The sequence below is a fragment of the Stegodyphus dumicola genome, chromosome 3 (assembly GCF_044657685.1).
Source record: "Stegodyphus dumicola isolate Sdum_Otavi_A_Nest chromosome 3, ASM4465768v1".
Lineage (NCBI taxonomy): Eukaryota > Metazoa > Arthropoda > Arachnida > Araneae > Eresidae > Stegodyphus > Stegodyphus dumicola.
In genome coordinates this window covers 241621761-241642657 of record NC_140770.1, presented here as the reverse complement: position 1 = coordinate 241642657, position 20897 = coordinate 241621761, and the positions used below count along the sequence as shown (strand labels likewise).

The following is a 20897-nucleotide window of genomic DNA, read 5'->3' as shown; positions in this document are numbered from 1 at the left end:
TCATTCATTCTTCATGACTGTTTTGAGTTCGCTTTTCATTTTGATGTCATGTTTTCGTACTTTAACCTCCAGTTCTTTCCAAATGTGTTCTATGGGGTTTAAATCTGGTGACTGAGGTGGTGTTTTTAAAACCTGTGGACAATTATGGAGACACCACAGGCAAACGTAGAGAGCCGTATGCTTAGGATCGTTAGCATGATTAAAAATAAAGTTGTTTCCAATACCACCATTTTGGGCTGATAATTATAAATTGTCTCTTAAAATATTTAAATAAAGGGAATGATTCATTATGCGATCAATAAATACCAAATTACCTAGTCCCGATGCTGCCATGCACTCCCACACGAGAACACCTCCACTGCCATGCTTAACTGTTCCAACTAATTTCTTAGAATGAAGTTCCTCATTTTTTCTTCTCCATACAGTTATTTGACTATCGGAAAGCAAATAGGACATTATTTCAGTACGTTTTGGGTGTATTTATCATTGATTTTGCGAATGAAAGCCTAAGCTTTCTCTTTTTCTCACTAACAAAAAAATTTTTATGGGCAGAACGCCCATGCAAATCCAGCTTTTCTGAGAACTCGTCGAACAGTTTCAGGTGAAATTGAAGTAGAATACTTTGCATTTAAATTCTGCAGAAACTTTTACAGTACTCAAATGTGGGTTTTTCACAAATTTTATAAAAATAAATCTCTCATCATGTTTAGTTAACTTTCTTGGTCAAATTTTTCTTACCTTGTTTTCAATCCGATTTTCTTCTTCAAAATGTTTTATCACATACTGCACTGTAGAATGGGATAAATTAATTAATTTAGCAATATTTTGAATTGATTTACCACTACTATGGTGAAAAATTATCAATTTTTGAATGCTGTTTGTAATTTCTTTACGACTGCGACCCATTTTTCAATAATAAATGGAATAAGTATTATGAAGTAAACAATAAAAAATTAAAGCAAATGAAATGCCACCACAATGCAAAAATTAAAAAAAGCGGCAAACAATAATTCTAATTTGATTTTATCCAAAAATATTTCAGTGTACGAAGACTTTTGTGAGATAAAAAGTTTTTCATTTTTTGATTATTAATTTCTTAAAAATAAAGTTTCACTATATTTTAAAACTATTTCATGTGATTTTGTTACGAATAGATTATAAAACTTATTATTAAAATCTCATTCAGAAAGTTTACTTTTAATTAATGGATAGAGCCCTATTTCAATGAAAATCATAAGTGTACAAACACTTTTGGGAGCCACTGTATTTGCTTCAATGTTTTCGCTGGTTGCCGTTTCAAGGACATAATGCCATTACATGACAGAATTTTTCCTGCTTCCATCACTGCCTTTGCTGCAAAGAAATTAATTTTTTTATGGAAGTTTTGTGCCATTTTAAAAATGCCATATCTCCCTCTATGCATATAGACAGATTTTGCATTTAGAGTTCATTTTATTAATTTCAAGAACAACAGGATTGATCACCATTTAAAATTATTTAAAATGAAATTAACATTTTAAAGTTTTTCCATTTCATAATTTTATTGTGGTATATAATTGTATATTCTTTAATGGGACTTTAATATTATAGCATCTCCAAACATTTATGTATCTGTTCTAAAGATTTGAAATTTTTGAAGGTTATAAAACAAACTTTTCACCATCTTTAAAAAAAGAATGAAAAAAAATCATTGGTGACTTTCTAGAATTTTTTAAGACTGGCATCTTACACAGTGTAGTGCAGTGATTTTTTCAGAAGACTTATTTTCTGTAAACTTTGTATTGAATCAAAAATTATTTTGAATTTTTGATTGTAGAATTTTTTAAGACTGGTGTCTTACACAGTGTAGTGGATTGATTTTTTTCAGAATTGACTTATTTTCTGTAGACTTTGTATTGAATCAAAATTTATTTTGAATTTTTGATTGTAAAATTTAATATTGAATCAATTTTTTGCACATACAGTCATTTATAGAACAATTCAAGACTTAGAGTTTTACAGTCTGCACCATCGAATAAAGCAGGGGAAAAAAAAAAAAAAAATCCTTATGTGAGATTTTAACATAGTTTTTGAGTTTTGGGCAAAATCCCTGGCTTTCTTCGACTGTTTGACAGAAAGGAATTTTTAGAAGTGAAACACATTATTTATTGTTGAAAAGTTATTTTTCTATTGAATGATTTGATTGAGACTAAAAAAATGAAAAAGAGTAAAAAAAAAGGTTTTTATAAACTTTTATTTCAAACTCGTAAAATCCTTAATAAATTGAAACTAGAAAGATTATTTATTATATAATTTTAGTGAAACAAGCATTTAAATAATTTTCTGTAGAAATTTCGTCTACAATTTTTATATCACAAATAAATAATAAAAGCATGAGGTGCCTTTGATAAATTTATAAAATTCTGTAGGATCTTAATTGTGTAAAAATTAAATCAGTCCTTCTGATCCTATGAGACTTACTGATGAGTTATCACTCCATCTAAAATATTATAACAAAAGTCTTGAAAAGGTTTTAAAAAATTCTTTTAATTTTATATTGAATTTAAACAAAGTCACAACTCATGCTTAGAATCGAATCTCTGCCCTTTGTGGATATTTTTTACTATGTGTATCATCAGTTATCTTTCAATCCATTTGTTACTAGCAATCAAATAATTATATTGTTTTATTTTACATCTTAACTCAAACTTTTTACAGAAGTAATGTTAACAAAATAAATCAACTCATGAAATTAATCAGAAACTTCACTGGACACAATATTTTGGGTAAAACCATTGTTAAACATTAATAATAATGCTTGAAACATAATAATAAATGGAGCCAAATTTAATGGTCAAGAAAGATTTCCACCTGATGTAGTAAGCATACTGCATACTGATAGAAGGAGAAAAAAAAAAAAAAAAAAAAAAGCCACTCTTTCGCATTGCGGGAGGACAAGAGAGAAGAGTTTTCCCCTTTTGCCACTGTGAAATCAGCTGAGTGCATTCGTACCACATACATTCTTTTTCTCTGTGCCCTTTCTATTATAAGACAGAATTGCACACAAGAACAGAGAATGGCAGAAGTTCAGTTGTGATGGACTAAAAGATATTGCTATAATTTATTAAAAATTTTTATGATTTTCATTTTTGTTAATTTTTTTATTTGGATAACATTTTTTATTGTAGTGATTAACAATGATTTCTCAGCCCGCCATTTTTTTGCATATAAATAGAATATTGTGTGTTTTTACTTTTGAATAATGGGAAATATGGGGAGGGGAGGATATTTTATTCAAGAATACTCAAAATGTCTGGTTTTCAGATTTATTGATTCTGTTTTAGTTTACCTCTTGAAGTAAACCAATATTTTCTTTTCTGCTAGGTTTATGTTATTTGTTCATGAAAACCCCTGAAAGAGCTGCTTTTCCAGCAAGATTATGGGAAAAAGTGAAACTATCAAAAAATTATGAAAAAGCTTTAGAACAGATAGATGTAAACTTAATGTACTGGCCACATTTTATCCGTCATAAATGTAAACAAAGGTTTACTAAAATAACTCAGTATCTGATACGGATGAGAAAGCTTAGAATTGGAAGACAGTAAGTATATTTCTCTTCACAACTTTATATGTTTTTGTGGTTTTAAAACCACCATGATTATTTTTGCTTTCTTTATATTTTTCCCCTGTATGTTTTTGTTGTAGTTTTATATATTTCTGCCTGTCACATTCTGTCTGGCTTTATCAGAATAGATTTAGAAATTTCCAATTTATGGTAACAGTATAAAATGTGTATATAACTAGGAAAGTATATTTTGTAAATAAAAAAGAATATTATTAAAATTGATAACTTTCTAATGCAGAATGTGGTTACATTAGTATGTCTGCTAATACATGCTTTTTATTGTGCTTTGTTCATTTAAACCTTTACCACAGAAATGCCATACAGTGCATAATATCTTCCTCTTGATTTTCAAGAAGTGAAATAGTAAAAAAGGTAGCTCCCCTTTTCCCTCAAGTAAACATAGAATATGATGACTAGTCAAAATGTTAGAAATAGTTGATAACGGAAATACTTTGATCTCCTAAAAAAGAACAGATTGATATAAGCTTGATGATAGATTGTTATTTTTATCCTCATATTTGTCAGTTGTGCTGATTTACACAACTGTTCAGAATGAATGTCATTTTATCGAAGAGGATATGATCTAAAATGACCTAAAAAATGTTTGGTTTGTCACCTAATTGATGTAGTATGTTCACAGAAAATTCAGTTAGAACTTTTATTCCTTTTTTGGAATTGCCATATTCTACTATAAACTTTTTACTGTGGTCTGCACATACACACTACCCACTCCAGAAAAAAAGACAGTAATATTTTAGACAAATTTGCTTCCTAAATGTGGAATTGTCACTAAAATATGTTAGAGAAATTGTAGGTTTCACTAACATAATTTATTCGATTGGTACATTTAGCAGTCAGTCATCAGTGAAAATTGATTTTTGTAGATTTATTTTTCATTATATTAATTTAATTTGTTATGGATTAAGGCAAAGCATACAAGGGCTGTCTGCCTAAAGCAGCACTTCTTTTCTCTTCAGAAATCTTTTTTATCTCTGATATTTTTTCTTGACCCCAGATATTGAATACAGAATGAAGGTATAAAAATGAATAAATAATTAATAATAAATTTTCTAATAAATAATTTATTTCATTGGTATACAACATGCATATAAAAAGAAGTAATTTTAAGATTTGTTTCAAATAAACAAAATTAATGAAAGAAAATCATGTTTTAATGAGATGGATGTGCTTATTTTTTGCTGCATAACAAATTAAATCTTGATGCAATACTTGACACTGCTGGACATAAAACATCTTCATTTTTCAGTGTTGAATGATGTTTGTAGTTAATAACTGTTAAAGCTAAAATATCGCTTAACATAAGTTTGTGGTGGTGAATGGTAGAACATTTAATACCATTTCAGAAATTGTTGGAAATTCATTTCTAGCTGGGATCCAGAATTCAGTCGAGGACTTGTGTGGAAACTCGAACTTTAATTTTGAGTCACTCAATAACTCTTCAAATTCATTTTGGGCTTTATATCTTAGTAATGACAATTAATGTAATTTCATCAAAATTCTAATTAATTTAGCTGTTTTTAAATTCACATATCTAAGTTAAATTTTTTGACTCCATTTAGGGTTAAGGCCCATAGCTTAACAAATGCTGGTCTAAAAGCATGCCTTCTATTTTTTTTAATTGCCAAGGATTCATTTTAGGCACATACTTTTGTGGAAATATGGTGACATAAATAAACAAACTGAAATAAATGTATTCTTTTTTCATTATTAGAATTACAGGCACTATTGCTTTATCCACCTAACTTTAAGGAGTGGAAAGTGCTGTATCATTAAAGTAGGCAACTTAGAATTTTTCAAAAATATATTTATCTGGCAAACCACCAATGGTTGCATGCACATTATGTTAGTATAATCATGCTTAAGCTATTTTGGTGCTGTAATTTGGTAGTGATTCTTTTTTTTTTTTTTTTTTTTTTTTTTTTTTTTTAAATTGGAGGGTCACAACAAACAGAAACTATACACAACATGTGATTAGCATGTGAAGTTTTTGTTTTGTAATGAATTGCAATGCCATTGGGGAGATGCCTGCTAACAGAAACAGAAAGAACATATTTTCAGGATTATGGCATTTGCCTAGTAGTAGAGAGTGTAGGAGTAGTTATTCCATGAAATTAATTTGTGTAATTCTCTAACAGTTTTTAAAGTTAAAAAAAATGTACTTGTACATGGAGGGCAGTACCAGTTTGTTCTGAAGAGTTGAGAATTCTCCAATTCTTCGATTAAAAAAAAAAAAAAAAAAAAAAAATTTAAATTGATTTCTGTGCACATGTGCAGAACACCAAGATAATAGAAATTGTTTTTATGAATACTTATTGCATTTTTTAATTTAGTTAATTTGTTGTTTATGAAATTTCGATGCTGAGAATTTTTCAATTCTCTGATGTTTTTTTCTAAGTTAAAACAGATCGTTGTGTACACAGACAGAAGTTCAAGAGAATAGAAAGTGGTTTATTATCGATGCCTATTTGTGTTTTTAATTTAGTTAATTTACTGCTGTTCTATGAAATTTTGGATGTATAAGTATGAATGTTTGTTTTATGTAATTTTTACTGTTTCATAATGGACATTTCTTGCATTTTTAATTTCGTTAATCTGTTGATGTTTTATGTAATTTTCAGTGCACTGCTCAATGGTTACTGTTTGCCTTAATGTTTTGTAAATTCAGTTAGGGTTTTCACTAAGGAAGGGTGATAAATAATTGTATATTCTTAACATATATCAGCACAAATACTTTGGTGCTGTTTGGCGATTTTGTTTCATAAGGCGAAAAAAAGGATGATGACTCAAAAACTGTGAAAAATTGTTTATTATGTACTTAGATATTACAGTACAAAGTCTCTAATCCGGACATCCATTATCTGGAATGATCTATAATCCGGACCTCAAAGCCACAAACTTATGCATGCGCGTTTGATGCACGAGTCTGCTACGCTTGCGCATAAAGCCAGTAAAGCGTTTACCCATGCACACTTCCGATAGTCAAGAAAGTAATAGAGAACGTTATTGAACGTTAAAAAAAATTTCGATTGACATGTTACAGTCAAAAGTCGTTAATCCGGACTCGTCGGGACTTCGGCGATTCCGGATTATCGATTTTTCCGGATTATAGATCATCAGTTTAAATCTCGTAAGATGGCATGCACAAATTCTAAAATTAAAAATATGAAACCGTAATTTATGAAATAAAGAACAATTATGATCTAAAGGGTATCAAAATTTACAAAAAAAGAAGCTTAATATTTATTTGTTTACTTTATTAAACATTTCTTTCAATGTAAGTTGTTTCGTTTTATGTGATAATACTTTCTTTTTAATTCTATAAACAGACATAATTTCTTGTTCAGTTACAAGTCCCGTAATTGCTGTGCCGAGAATACCGACTAACTTGTCAATCGAAATTTTTTCGTTTTCACTAACCTCTCTGTCACCTTCTTCATGTCTTTATCCATTTTTTGCAGCAATTCCACTTTTTGTTTGACGGACATCGAGACATACTTTCGTTTTGTAGATCCTTTGGGAGCTCCAGAATCGGAAATTGACATAATCGAAAGTTCAAGTTTACTTTTATAAAATTGCTCTTACAGTCTTCAAAAAATAATAAGCTGCATCCAATTCGAAGATTAAGGAGCAACACAATCATCAACATTAACTGAAATAGATAATTATATAATTTTAGCTTGCACCGTCCGTTATACATTAAACGCGCACGCGAAAACGTATTCTGCACTTGCACACATGCATATGCGCGTGCGCGTAAAATGCAAAGGTTTTACGCGCACGCGTAAACGCCTATGCGCATGTGTCAATGCGGCGCATGCGCAGAAAGTTTTTAGCTTTGAGGTCTGGATTATGGGTGTCCGAATTAACGACTTTTGACTGTATTTGGTATTCTCGACACAGCAATTACAGGACTTGAACAGTGGAACTTTGTAACTGAACAAGAAATTATGTCTGTTTATAGAATTAAAGAGAAAGTATTAGCACAAAAAATGAAGCAACTTAAACAACTTACACTGATAGAAATGTTTACTAAAGTAAACAAATAAATATTAAGCTTTTTTTTTTTATAAATTTTGATACCCTTTAGATCATAATTGCTCTTTATTTCATAAATTACAGTCTCATATTTTTAATTGTATCATTTCTGCATGCTATCTTACCAGATTTAAATTGATGATGTATAATCCGAAAAAACCCCTAATTTGGAATCGCCGAAGTCCCGACGAGTCCGGATTACAGACTTTGTACTGCATTACAAACAAATTTTGCCTTTTAGATAGGTATTTACTCTGAGAATCAACCAATAAACTGTCAATTATTGAAATGGGTTTTTATTTCTTTTGTTCTCACAGAAATTTGTTGGCGATGATTTTAATCAAAGCAGTTGCTCCCTTTTATGCTTTTGGTGCAGACGACTTTATTTCTGCAGAAATTTTGTTGCAGTTTTATCCATTACAAGCAAATCTCACAAAGGCATATTTTAAAATTAATGCACAAATATTGTGGTTTGTTTATAAAACCCATTGAAACTTGGAAAACAGTTAAAAAAGGAAACACACACAAAAAGGTGTGATGTTGCTTGTTAAAGAGGGTGCCGGAGTTTGGCACCCATTGAAAACTTGGCGACTTCTTTTAAGGTGGTGATGTTTTAATACATAAATATCACATTTTTTTTCATATTACATAATTTTATTCATCTTTTTATGTAAATTTAGAGGAAATGATTGTAAAAGCACTTTATGTTGCATGCAATAAATATTTTTGTATAATATTAGAATTATTATTATTAAGTTGGTATTATTAAGGAATGCTAATATGATGAAAATTTATTCTTTTCATAGTTCTTATATGGACAGATTAGTTCATAAATGTTAGTAGTGAGTTCCTGGGTTTTATAATATTAATAAACTTTCTTTTTTTAAAATTTGATATTTAAAAAAATTGCATCTGTGTACAGTTTATAGACTATTCAAAAGTTTATCATTGCTCAAAAAGTAATCTCTTAAAAATTCTTATTCACCCAAATATTGCATTTTTTAATGTCAGATTTTTAATGTAATAAAATTTTACTGTTGCCATATTCAGGATGTAATATAAAACAAATTTGAAAAAATTTTAAACATTTTTAAAGGTAATAAATACTTGCTTTTTTCTTTCCCCCCTTTTTTCTTTTTCTTTTTAACCAGTTCAGAAAGAAGTCGTTTAGGCATCCTAAGCAGCAATATTTTAATTGCAAAAATAAATGAATCTAAAATTTTGAATAGAAATTTTTTTTTATCTGCTTGAATGAGAAAAAAATTCTGATAAAAAGGACAAAAAGTCTTCTAATTATTATACTGCATTTTGCCGTAGGAAAGAATTAGTACCAACACAGAGAAAGATCGAACGGCGAGAAAGACGACGAGAAGAAAAAGCCTTAGTTGCTGCAAGATTGGAAAATGTTATTGAGAAGGAACTGGTTGACCGGTTGAAAAGCGGTTTGGTAAGAATCTCAGGTTTATTCATATCTGGAGGTATATTTTAATACAAACTAAGTATAAAATTTTAATAAATTTTTCATTATAATATATTTAATATTTTCCAAGATACACGATGCATTTTATATTTTTGTGCCGATCATTTATATATGGCAGCGTTATTTCCAAAACAGTGATTTATAAGAGGTGTTATACTTTTTCAGTATGGGGACATATATAATTTCCCACAGAAAGCTTTTGAGAAAGCTTTAGAAGATGAAGAAATAGAAAGTGAAATAGAAGAAGAATTAGAGGTATGCCTATTAATTAGATCTAGTTTCCATAGACTTAAGTTAAACGGATAATGTTGTTAATGTGAATAGAAAAATGTTAATATAGTATTACAAATTTGTGTATTTGTAAATAATTTTAGTGAAATTGCAGTATCTTTTGTATAACAAAATAAAAAGCCTGAAAAGGGTGAAACTGTGCCAGTAAAAAGACACCAGCTGCAGGGGCAAGTCTATTTAACATTGAGGTTAAATGGCTGTCTCGCTAAATTGACGAGGAATCGCCCAAAGCTGCTAAACTTAGCGATATTTTGGTTTGTCCCTGTATAACTGTAATTGATATTGTTATTAAATAACTGTATTTGAATCCTCTATGTAACTGTATTCGGCTGTTTTATATAATTTTAACTAGGGCCGTGAAGTCGGTAGAGAAAATGACCGAATCCGACTCCCTCATATATATAACTTTTACTATAATTTTTTGAATCATGTAAGATAAAAAATATGAAAGCAAACTTCTAAATTTAATTCCCTATAATTTTACATTGGCACTGTTTACTTGTAACTAATGTCGTATTTTTCTTAAAATTAATCTAGTTTCATCAGTTTCCAAAATGGATTTAGATGAAGAAGTTTGCTCTAATGACAACCAAATGATCAATGGGTTCAGACATTCACTATGAATGCTACGAGATACCAGGACTATTAACCAGGAATATACCTGATTATATACCAGGAAAAGATACTGACACACTTCTTGGCAATGACAATATAAAATAAATGCTTAATGAAATCAAAATTTTAAATACTAGAAAGTGAAAATAAAAATTAACCCCATGGATCTCAGACAGCCAACACAACAGTCATGTCACTGATTATTCAAAAAAAAAAAAAAAATTGTACAAAAGTTTAGTTTTATTTACATCCACATGTATAAGAATAAGAAATAGCCAAAATTGCATCTGTTTACATCATCCATTAGCTAAGTTTTCATTATGCAGTCACACATGAGGTGAGATACCACTAGATATTTTTATGGTTGATGTTAGTTTTTCTACAAATATTACACCTTAAAAATCAATGAATGTAATTTCAAAACAATTAGTAATCTTAATTAATAAATTATTAGTTATCTGTCCTTTGAGTAACCACAAGTTTGAAAAAGATATTCCCATTTAAGAAGTCTTTTTAATTTGGATCTCAAAGAAAATTTTTCGAGCAGATTTAGCTATCTTCTTCAGACTTACTACATATATACATATGCAGTAATATAGCAATATAAGAGAAAAATAATAATAAGCATTTTTCTTATATTGCTTTATTTGAGTATATTATATATTATGAGTATGAATAATGACTTAGCAGGATAGAGAAACTAATTAGATTTCTGTTACCATTCTAAACCAGCAGCCAAATATAACCAAAATAAAACCATACACTGTAACAATTAGGCTCCTAAAGATTATGCCTTCTCCCCCCCTTCCCATAAATATAAATTACTTTCACTCATGCATAGCCTTTAACTGCAAAATAACCTACAATGTACTATCTTTTGTCTGTTCTGCAACTGGAATATGTTTTTCTAACTCAGCCAGTCACATCAACGCTACTTCGGTAAACCCAACTTCATGTTAGTTTTTTTATGGGTCTGAGATTTTAACCTACCTTTGAACAAAAAGATAAATGTAAAATCCTGAAATGCTTTAAAAAATCATACCGATTTAAAAAAAAAAAAAAAAAAAAAAAAATTCTGTACCAGCCTGAATTTACGTCACACATTCAATTCAAATTTAAATTAAGAAAAATAAGGATGTGGCTTATGTCCATAACCTTACACAAATTATTTTATTTCATCCCTGTATGTAATTAAAAATGTACTTATTTCTCATTTTGAAATAACAACAATGTAGCAGTAGCAACAGTAACTCTAATATTATTTAACAACGACATTGTTGAAAACTACAGAAATAGTTAGCAGAAAGCTCCTAAGGTACAGCACACAACTGTAACCTAGATTTTTCAGTAATGATTCTGTATTATGTACCTATTTATGAAAGAAAAGGGGGGGTATCTGTCAAATGGTAATTATATTTCCTTGAATCTGCCAGTAAATGATTACCAGTAATTTCTTTTCTTCTCTCTGTTTATATTTAAAGATCATCTTTAAATATAGCAGCAGAGGGAGAAAGCGGTCTCTCTGACTCTGACCCAAAATGGCTGGCTGGCACGAGTTATCTATTTATAGAAGCGGTTACCTAATAGGCTGGAATGTTCTGAAAAGTACTGGTCTACAGGGAAGATACTGAAATTGCGGAAAGTTAATCAGAGGTTGCTTGTTTGCATAGAGTAAAGCCGCCCTTTTTTTTTATATTTTACACACATATATATATAAAAACAAAGTAACTGAAGAGCAAGAATTTTGATGGCATAGAAGTGCTAATCCATAATGATTAGGAAATTGGAGGCAAAGGCAGATTAAATCTTCAGTTTTATTTTCAGCAACATGTTGCGGCTACACACAAGTCCGCACATTAAATGTGCCTGTTGCAAAAGACATTTTTGATAGATTTGCAGCGAAAAAGAAGGAGCAGACAGACTACAGTCAAACTAAGGCAAAGCATAGAAAGCAAGTGCGTAATGTTCAGGATGAAATCTTAAGTCAAACCGAGTTAGTTTTGGTTTTCAAAGCATTTTGATTGTATAGTTAATATTGCTGTAACATTATTATTGGCTGCTTGAGTTTTAGTTCAATTTACCTCACCAGAATTGCATAAGAGTCATATGACAAATTTTTCTCGAAATGATGAAGTGTAAATAGATGTTGCTATTTTTATAATAGAGAAGGGAAATTAATTTATGTTGCTAATTTAAATCCTGTTACATATTCTTTATTTCTCTTACAGATATCTTACCGGAAAAGCATTTTCTCTCAAAAAGGCTTCTATATCGCTCCGCCTTTTTCTTTTTGAAAGGGGGAATGTGTAAGATAAAAATTATAAAAGCAAACTTCTAAATTTGATTCACTATAACCTCTTTTATTTTCTATTTCATTTGTGAACTTCTTCTATCTGTACTAAAAATTGTTCTTAAGTCTAAACTGCGTCATTCAAATTAATCATGCGATCTTACGTAACCGTTAATGCAGATGCCTCTTGACCAATCACCAAATTGCAAACCAAAACTTTTCTCTTTGTGTACTTCCATCTTGCATAACTGCGCACCTCAGCTTTGCTCTCTACTTTGCTAAGATGTAATTTCGCTGGCTTGCTTTCTATCTCAACAATATAAAAAATGTAAATCTTCTGTAAAAAGGCACGACTAACGTGCCAAATGGTTGTAGCCACAAATATCAATTGCAATTAAAAATGGAATTAAAATCGCATCGACACTGTTCCAGCTTTTCCTTGTGCTCTTATTATGACATATATATGTAAACATATGTTGCGAAGCTAAGTTTGTCTAGATTGGCAACAAATCCACTAGTCTGCAGTTTCAAATGTAAAGAAACAATGGCCGCCATAAAAAAAAAAGGCTTAGTGGCACTTAAACAACTTTAAAATTGTTAATAATTCTAAAAATATTGCATACAGATTTACTAAAGGCATAAAAACCTTAACTGGAAGATAAAAACAACATAATTCAATCATTTTTAAAGCAAAAAATGTACAATTTACAAACATATAAGAGTAAAAAAACTGAAATCACTGAGCCGTGTAACAGAGTGGATATATATATAAATATATTTATATACGTTTGGTGTGGCCGATTGCAACCAAAATACGAGTTGCACATCTACATGTTATAGCAGTCATACAAAAATTTTGTATTTTTTTATTTTGTAATTTTGTATTTGAAATTTTGTATACCTATATACAAAATTTCAGCGTTCTGAGGCTACTCGTTTTTGAGTTATGCGAGATACGTACGTGCATACGTTCATACAGAAATTCTCTTCAGAATTAATTTTAAGGCAGTTTTAAATTTTTTTTTTGGAGGAAACGAGTCTTTTATTCTGTTCTTACGTACAGATATCATGCCAAAAAATCATTAAATTGCATTCGATAGCGGTCAAAATGGATATTTTCGTTGAAATATGCTGCCTGAAACTTTTCGCGATTACAATACTTCCTTTTTACTTCCTACAAGGAAGTAATATGTGAATTTAAAAGCTTCAGTTAAAAGTCAAAGTATATGTTCTGTTATTTGTATTAATTTAAATAATGAAAATGGAAAGTGTGACAAATTGAAAACTGTGCAGTAAAAATTGAAGTTCTTAAAAAATAATAATAATAAAATAAATAAATAAATAAAAAATCATATGGATTATTGTCAAAAGTTCTTGATCTGCAGTATCTTTGCAGGAGCATTAATTTGGTAACAATCGATAAGCAGTGTTATGGTCTGCATATTCAAAGTATTTAGAGTTCTTATATATTTTTTTCCCTTGTGGTTGAACACTTTCTCATTAAGCATTCATTTTGAATCCATAGAACATTTAACTATTTTATCACCAAGGCTATTACCCTCTGTGTACCACATGGTATGTGTGTGGCCAATGCTACATTTGCATTCATGGGAGAGGTAATAGGTGACTATGAAACATCAGTGCTTTGTCCAAAATTTGATTCCATGCCCAATTACATGACAGCTAGCTACACTTACCATCTTGCAAAACAGACAGAACTGTGAAAAACATATCAATATAGTGCAATGCTTTAAAAATTACAAGTGTCAGTTATATGCTTCTAGATGAAGCAGCTTCAAACTTAAGCTGTTAAAATGTAACATAACAATTTAATTTAATGCTACAATGCAAATACCTAATCAAAATATAATTTAAATTAATAAATTTAGTTTAGTTAAAGAATATGCAAAGGAATATAAAAACATGATAATTTTTTATGGTAATAATTATTAGTTTATAAATTTTTGTCTGTTATACACTGGATAAAGAGTTTTTTCCCTGCTTTGGAGAAAGCGTAATATATTAATGTGTTTTACAAAATTCAGTTTTAGTCATTTAAATGGCATTTATTTTCCAATGATGAAAAAAGTTAAGTGTATTTTAATTACAGGGCTCGTACGGTCCTTAAAAGGCCTTAGTTTTTTCAAAAATGATTTTTGGTCCTTAAAAGTCCTTAATTTTGGCCAAAATGAATAAACGGTCCTTAATTTTGCTCACGGAATTAAAATTACACGGCTCTTAACCAATCTGTTGGCGGATTAAAAAAAAAAAAAAAACAACAACAACAACAACAACTACCCGAACGAAAGTATTGGTGTCTGATTGGCTATTCACCCAATCTTTCGAAACAGGTGTTATCCATAAATTTAGGCAGATTGTGAGGAAAGCGTGAAGCCGAATGTTCTTTAAGAGGCGAAAGTGATGATGAAGGTGCTCGAGAAAAACAAAGGGGGGGGGGGGGGAATCTAAAAATATTTGTCAAAATTAGAGCAGTCCCAACCTGGAAGGCCACAACCCTTCCGACGCCAATAGGAACTAGATGCCTGGAAAGTGCATTTTCAATAAACTGTGTCCTCATCAAGCTGACTACAAAGACTGGATATTGATGGATGACAATCCTTATAAAGCTAAATGTGGTCTTTGTCTGAAACAAATTGAAATTTCTAGAATGGGAGAGTCAGCGCTGAAAATTCACATGAAAATTAAGTTTCGTTTTATCATTTCAATTTGTTTTTACACGGTTTTGCTTAGCTTAATTTCTGTGTTTGTTTCAATTAAGCCATAAATTAATTTTTTATCACCTTCTACGGAGTTTATTCTCTTTTGCACATACTATATGTGTGGGATATCGGGATTATGAGTTTATTTCTGCAGATGGTCTGTTATCGATTTCGCGGGAAATCTGTTAGCTCCATTTCGATTTTAGGTCGCCAAGGGCAAATTCGGTAACACTAGCCGAGAAAAAGTGAAGTTCGGAAATACGTTTTGAAGCTTCAATAGACAATTAAGTATTTGGTTTAATCCTATGCTGTTAATAGTAATGCATTATTTTTGCTAATGGCGATACAATTATTAGTTGAAAACAACTAACTATTTAAAAATTTTTAAATATTTTTAAAGCTGAAAACAACTAATTGAAACTAATTTTCCTGAATTAAGTAGACGCAAAATTAAATTTCATGAATTACTAAAGTTATTGGGTAGAAGTTTAACTGAAAATATACATTCCGTATTATATATATATATCCGTATTATATATATATAATACGGAATATATATATATATATATAATACGGAATATATATATTTATACAGTACAAAGTCCGAGGTCTGGACTCGTCGGGACTTCGGCGATCCCAGATTTGAGATTTTTCCAGATATTAGATCAATTTAAATCTACTATGGCACGTAGAAATTATAAAATTGAAAATATGAAATCATGATTTATGAAATAATGAAGCATTTATGATTTAAAGGGTATCAAAATTTACAAAAGAAAAGAGCTTAATATTTATATGTTTACTTTATTAAACATTTCTTTCAATGTGAGTTGTTTGATTTGTTTTCTCTGCTAATACTTTAGACTAATACTATAGACATATAATTTCTTGTTCAGTTATTAAGTTCCATTGTTCAAGTCCTGTAATTGCTGTGTCGAGAATTCGGAATAACTTGTCAATCAAAATTTTTTCTCTTTCAGTAACCTCTCTGTTACTTTCTTCACTATCGGTAGCTGTATTTTCTGGATTTAGAACCGTACTACAGATTTCGCCCTCCGTTAATTAATTGATGATTGGAGCATTGTCATCGCAATGAAAAACTTCTGTTTAACTTCCCTAAATTCTGCCGCCTGGTGCGGCCATGCGAGCTCTGGTGCTGGTTCTGGCTTTATGTGAATAACAAATCAGTTATTCTTAATTCAAATAGTACTAAATATAATCGTTTGTCCTATGAATATCATTAACAAAATCTATTTTTAGCATAAGGAAAGAAATTTCTGTTAAATCTCCCCTTGTCAACATTTTAGCGCATTAAACTTAAATCTGTAATCGGATAATACTCTGTTATTTGGCGTCGCTGCATGAGTCATCACTCAAGTTGTCATCCGTTGATAAACATGCGGTGATGAAAGCAAAATACAATAAATAATGATTCGCGATTTCGGCATCAAGGATATAAAATATTAGTCGCTGCATGAGTCATCACTCAAGTTGTCAGTCATCTGTTGATAAACATGCGGTGATGAAAGCAAAATACAATAAATAATGATTCGCGATTTCGGCATCAAGGATATAAAATATTAGTTGGTGTAAAATTAACAAATAATTATTTCTTCAATAATGAGATATTTTATTTAGCGCCAAACTGAGATTAAGAATCGGGATTTCCGGCATGTTTTTTTTTATGATGAGGAAAAAAATCTAATGCACATGCGTAAAGCATACCCCTTCCCTCCAAAAAAGCCCTAAAAATTGTTTGGTGGTGGCTTTGAGGTCCGGATTTTAGATCATTCCAGATATTGGATGTCCGGATCTCGGACTTTGTACTGTATATATATATATATAGCAAAAAAAGTATATTTTCAGTATACATTTCTTATTATATATATATATACATACATTATATACATATATATGCGATACTTAATTTTACTAATGCCTTGCATGTAATGCCCCTTTTAGGTGCAAAACATCTCTCCCTTCTCAACTGCAGAGTTTCTTCTAACAGTATCATGAATTTTGTCAAATTAGAAGAACCATCTACTTCAGGAAAAGATGTAACTGCTAATTCAACATCAATAAGTGTAGAAAATAATAAAGTCAATTCTTTTCTTTTCAAATCTGAAGTTACAGATGCAGAAATATTGTGGGCTTTTAAGTGCATCAAAAGCCACTATTCTTTTAAATCGTGCGATGATATTAGGCCGTTATTCACACAAATCAAAAGAAGTAACTAGATATTCATGTGAGGTACTGGCATCACAAAAATAAGGTCAGAACTCAGTACCTTACTTCTGCATTTATAGGGCATGCAACAAGTGAAATATGCATTTATAGGGCATATTTCACTTGTTGCATTTATAGGGCCAAATATTATGAATGTGTTGAAAAACTAGACTTGTCATAACTCTTACAAATATCGATGGATGGTCCTGCAGTAAACTGGAAATTTTATGATTTATTGCAATAGGACTTGACAAAGGAATATAACATTCAATGCTTGACATTAGGGACATGCGATTTACACATTCTTAACAATGCTTTCAAGCATGGGATGTCATCCACTGGCTGGGACATTCCAATATAAGGAGGATAAGAAATGTTCCAGCAGTTGAAAGAGCCATTGAAATATGGGATGACTTGCTACTGTACATTAAAAAAGTTGAAATGGGGAAGTTTAAAAAAATTCATCGAAATCCTTCTCAAATATTTTGGAGGCAACTAAAGATAAAACATTTCTTATAAAATTAAATTTTTTCTCTCTCTGTCGAAAATATTATTGCCTTTCCTTGAATATTATCAAAGTGATAAACCACTTATTCCCTTTTTTACTGAAGATAAAATGATTGCCTTCAGCACTTTAAAATTTTGAACCTAGAATATTCAAAAATAACTAAAGCAGAAAATCTTTATAAATTTAATTTTAATGATCCAAATTGTTATAATGATAAAAGTAAAGTTTATTTGGGGTTCATTGCTGAGCAGTTAATGAATGATAATTGCCGCAAGAAGTACATTTCACAAGCTGAAAGTTTTGCATTGAAACAAGAAGGTCAACAATGTGTCTTAACAATGGTACAACACTTAATGTCTAAATGTTCAATAAATTATTCTCTTATTCGAAATGCATCTTGTATAGACCCGCGATTGATGGTTAAAAGTCCAGAAAAAGCCCAGAACAAAATGAAAATAGTTCTACCTGTATTAATGCGGAATAAACATGTTTTACAAGATGATTGTGATGAAATTCTGCTGCAGTTTGGAGAGTTTCTAGACAAAGTAGTTAAAACAAATTTACATGAATTTTCTACTTTTGATCCTCAAAATCTTTCTCTTGACACATTTCTCACTTCTTATTTTCATGATTTTCACTATTCAAAAGTATGGAAATTAGTGAAAATGATTCTTATCTTGTCACATGGACAGGCCTCTGTGGAAAGGGGCTTCTCTGTAAATAAAGCAATTGAAATTGAAAATTTAAGTGACTCATCATACATTTTTCAACGCACAGTATTTGATTACATAAAATTTCTGGAGGTGTTCTTAATATCGAAATTAATAAAGAAATGAGATCAGCAGCAACTTCTGCAAGGTCTAAATATATGCAGTATTTAGAAGAACAAAAATCTTTAACTAAATTTGAAAATTCAAAGAGGAAAAGAAATATTATTGAGGAAGAAATTGATTATATGAAGCAGAAGAAAAAATTTCTTCAAAGGGACATTAAAGATAATAATGAAGAAGTAGATGCTTTAGCAGATGAAGCTGAGACCAGCAGGAACATTGATTTGTTTATCAAAGCAAATGAACTTAGAAGAATAGTTAAAGAAAAGGAAATAGACATAAATAAATTAGATGTTAAAATAGCTGAAAAGATTTCAGATTTTAAAAAAACACAAATGTTTTGTATCTTTTATTGTACAGTTTATTATTCTAGTATCTTTAAAAAAAAACCAAGGAAATAAATTGTATGTTTACAAATCAGTTATTTTAATCTGCAAAATATTCTTACATTGTGATTATAATAGTAGTTGACTGTGTTTAAATAAATATCAAATAAGTTAAATAATAATCATTAAATCTCTAAAATAGTGACTGTTATTAGTGTAAAATACACTTATACATGTTTTTCAAGAAATTATGTTCCTAATTTAATGTTATCTACTTCATAACTTGTAGGGAGTTAGTTTAATTTTCAAAATTGTTTTATGGTAAGTATTAAATGAATTTAACAATAGTGCATAATACACACTTCTGTTAGTTTCTTAAAGTGAAATTACAAGCATGAAGTCGGTTGTATGGATAATTGCTTTATTCTATTCGTTTTTTTTTTTTTTTTTTTTTTTTTCCCTGTTTGCTGATAGGTACTTAATTTTTTTCTTTGATGGTCCTTAAAAGTCCTTAATTTTCATGTAAGGAAATGTGTACGAACCCTGTAATTAATAATAATAGAAATAACTGCTAGATGTTTCCTTTTAACAGGAGTATTGTTAAATTTTTTTCATTTATTAAAGTTTGTTTCTCACCTTTGTTGAGGATTGAATGTTCAGTAATGAATATGATTTTTGAATAGTATTAGAATTCATTGTAGATATTAATTTTTAAGCTTCATGTTTTATTGATTTCTCTAGCAGTTATTTCTATTAGCATTACAAAGAGGCCTTATTGTTTCCAGTTTGAAATGGAATAGTATTGGATTACATTGTTGATATTAAACTCTTAAGGACCAGCGTCGGGAGAACGAAGCACGGTCACGGGACCGGACCCGCTGAAATGGATCGTCGCCACCGGCCCGCACATTTTCAGTAGTTAAGCCTAATTTTACAAATAAAATCGTATAAAATCAGCATGCTGATATCATGACCTCAATTTGTGAAGTTGCGTATTTAATGTACTTGTTTTTAATGTGTATTAATATAAAGAATATCACATTAATAGAAATAAACTAAACAAGCAAAATACTAAAATCATTACTAATACACAGAAATAAGTACTATAAACATGAAAAAAAAATTACAAATAAGAAATTTAGGAAAAAACTAAACAAGAATTACCTGTAGGTAATTAAATTCCAATTTAAAAATTCTGCTATGTGTAAAATAATTCAAAACAAGGATCGACACACAGTCCTATATTACATATTTCGCACTCAAAATACGTTGTTTGCTTTCGTGTTTCCTTGCTTTCAGCGCACACAATGCAACTTCACCTACTTTTATTACCTTCTCCATCAACGTAAATTTTCGGAAACTGTCTTCCAGTTTGACAGAAAGGTGGATTGTCCAGTGATTTTGAACAAATTTTTAAGTTTTTAAGTAAGGTCTCTTAGCTATGGCTAACGGAATGAAACTGAATATAACCCAACACATGTCCCAAAACTTCTTCAAAAGACACTCAGAAATATTTCATCCTCAAAGCCTGTGTGACATCAGGTTTATATTAAAAAACTCCCTGTTTTTCTAAATCGAAAACAGCGTCCACAATGACCGGAAAGTGATCAAGGAAAAGACCCCCACTGGCGGGATAACCATTACTGATCACTTCAATCTATACGTTATATGTAAAGTAAATACATTATATCCCAAATATAATGCATGTGTCATTATATATAATGACCATTCATGCCGCGTAAGAAAAATAAAAACGCTGGGTCTTTTCTGAGAAATGTGAACAAGACGCATTTACGCGTCGAGAAAGCTGATTGACTTTCCCCTTCTGTAATAATGTTGTAATATTACTTTTTAATTAACCAAGAAAGCTTATGTTAAGATTCAAAATAAATAGAAAAACAAAACAAAAAAATAATAACGAAATAAAGAAAAACGCCTGTGCCCCTTTAAT

The 20897-nt window shown here is 30.2% G+C and overlaps 1 protein-coding gene across 1 annotated transcript in view; it reads left to right on the top strand.

Moving 5' to 3' along the window:
- Rbm13 (RNA-binding motif protein 13) overlaps positions 1 to 20897 on the top strand; it is a 42852-nt gene that overhangs the window by 15666 nt on the left and 6289 nt on the right. The window contains exons 4-6 of the mRNA XM_035348976.1: positions 3364 to 3580; positions 8978 to 9107; positions 9306 to 9395. Of these exons, the coding sequence (XP_035204867.1) occupies positions 3364 to 3580; positions 8978 to 9107; positions 9306 to 9395 (437 nt within the window). The remainder of the gene's footprint in view (positions 1 to 3363; positions 3581 to 8977; positions 9108 to 9305; positions 9396 to 20897) is intronic.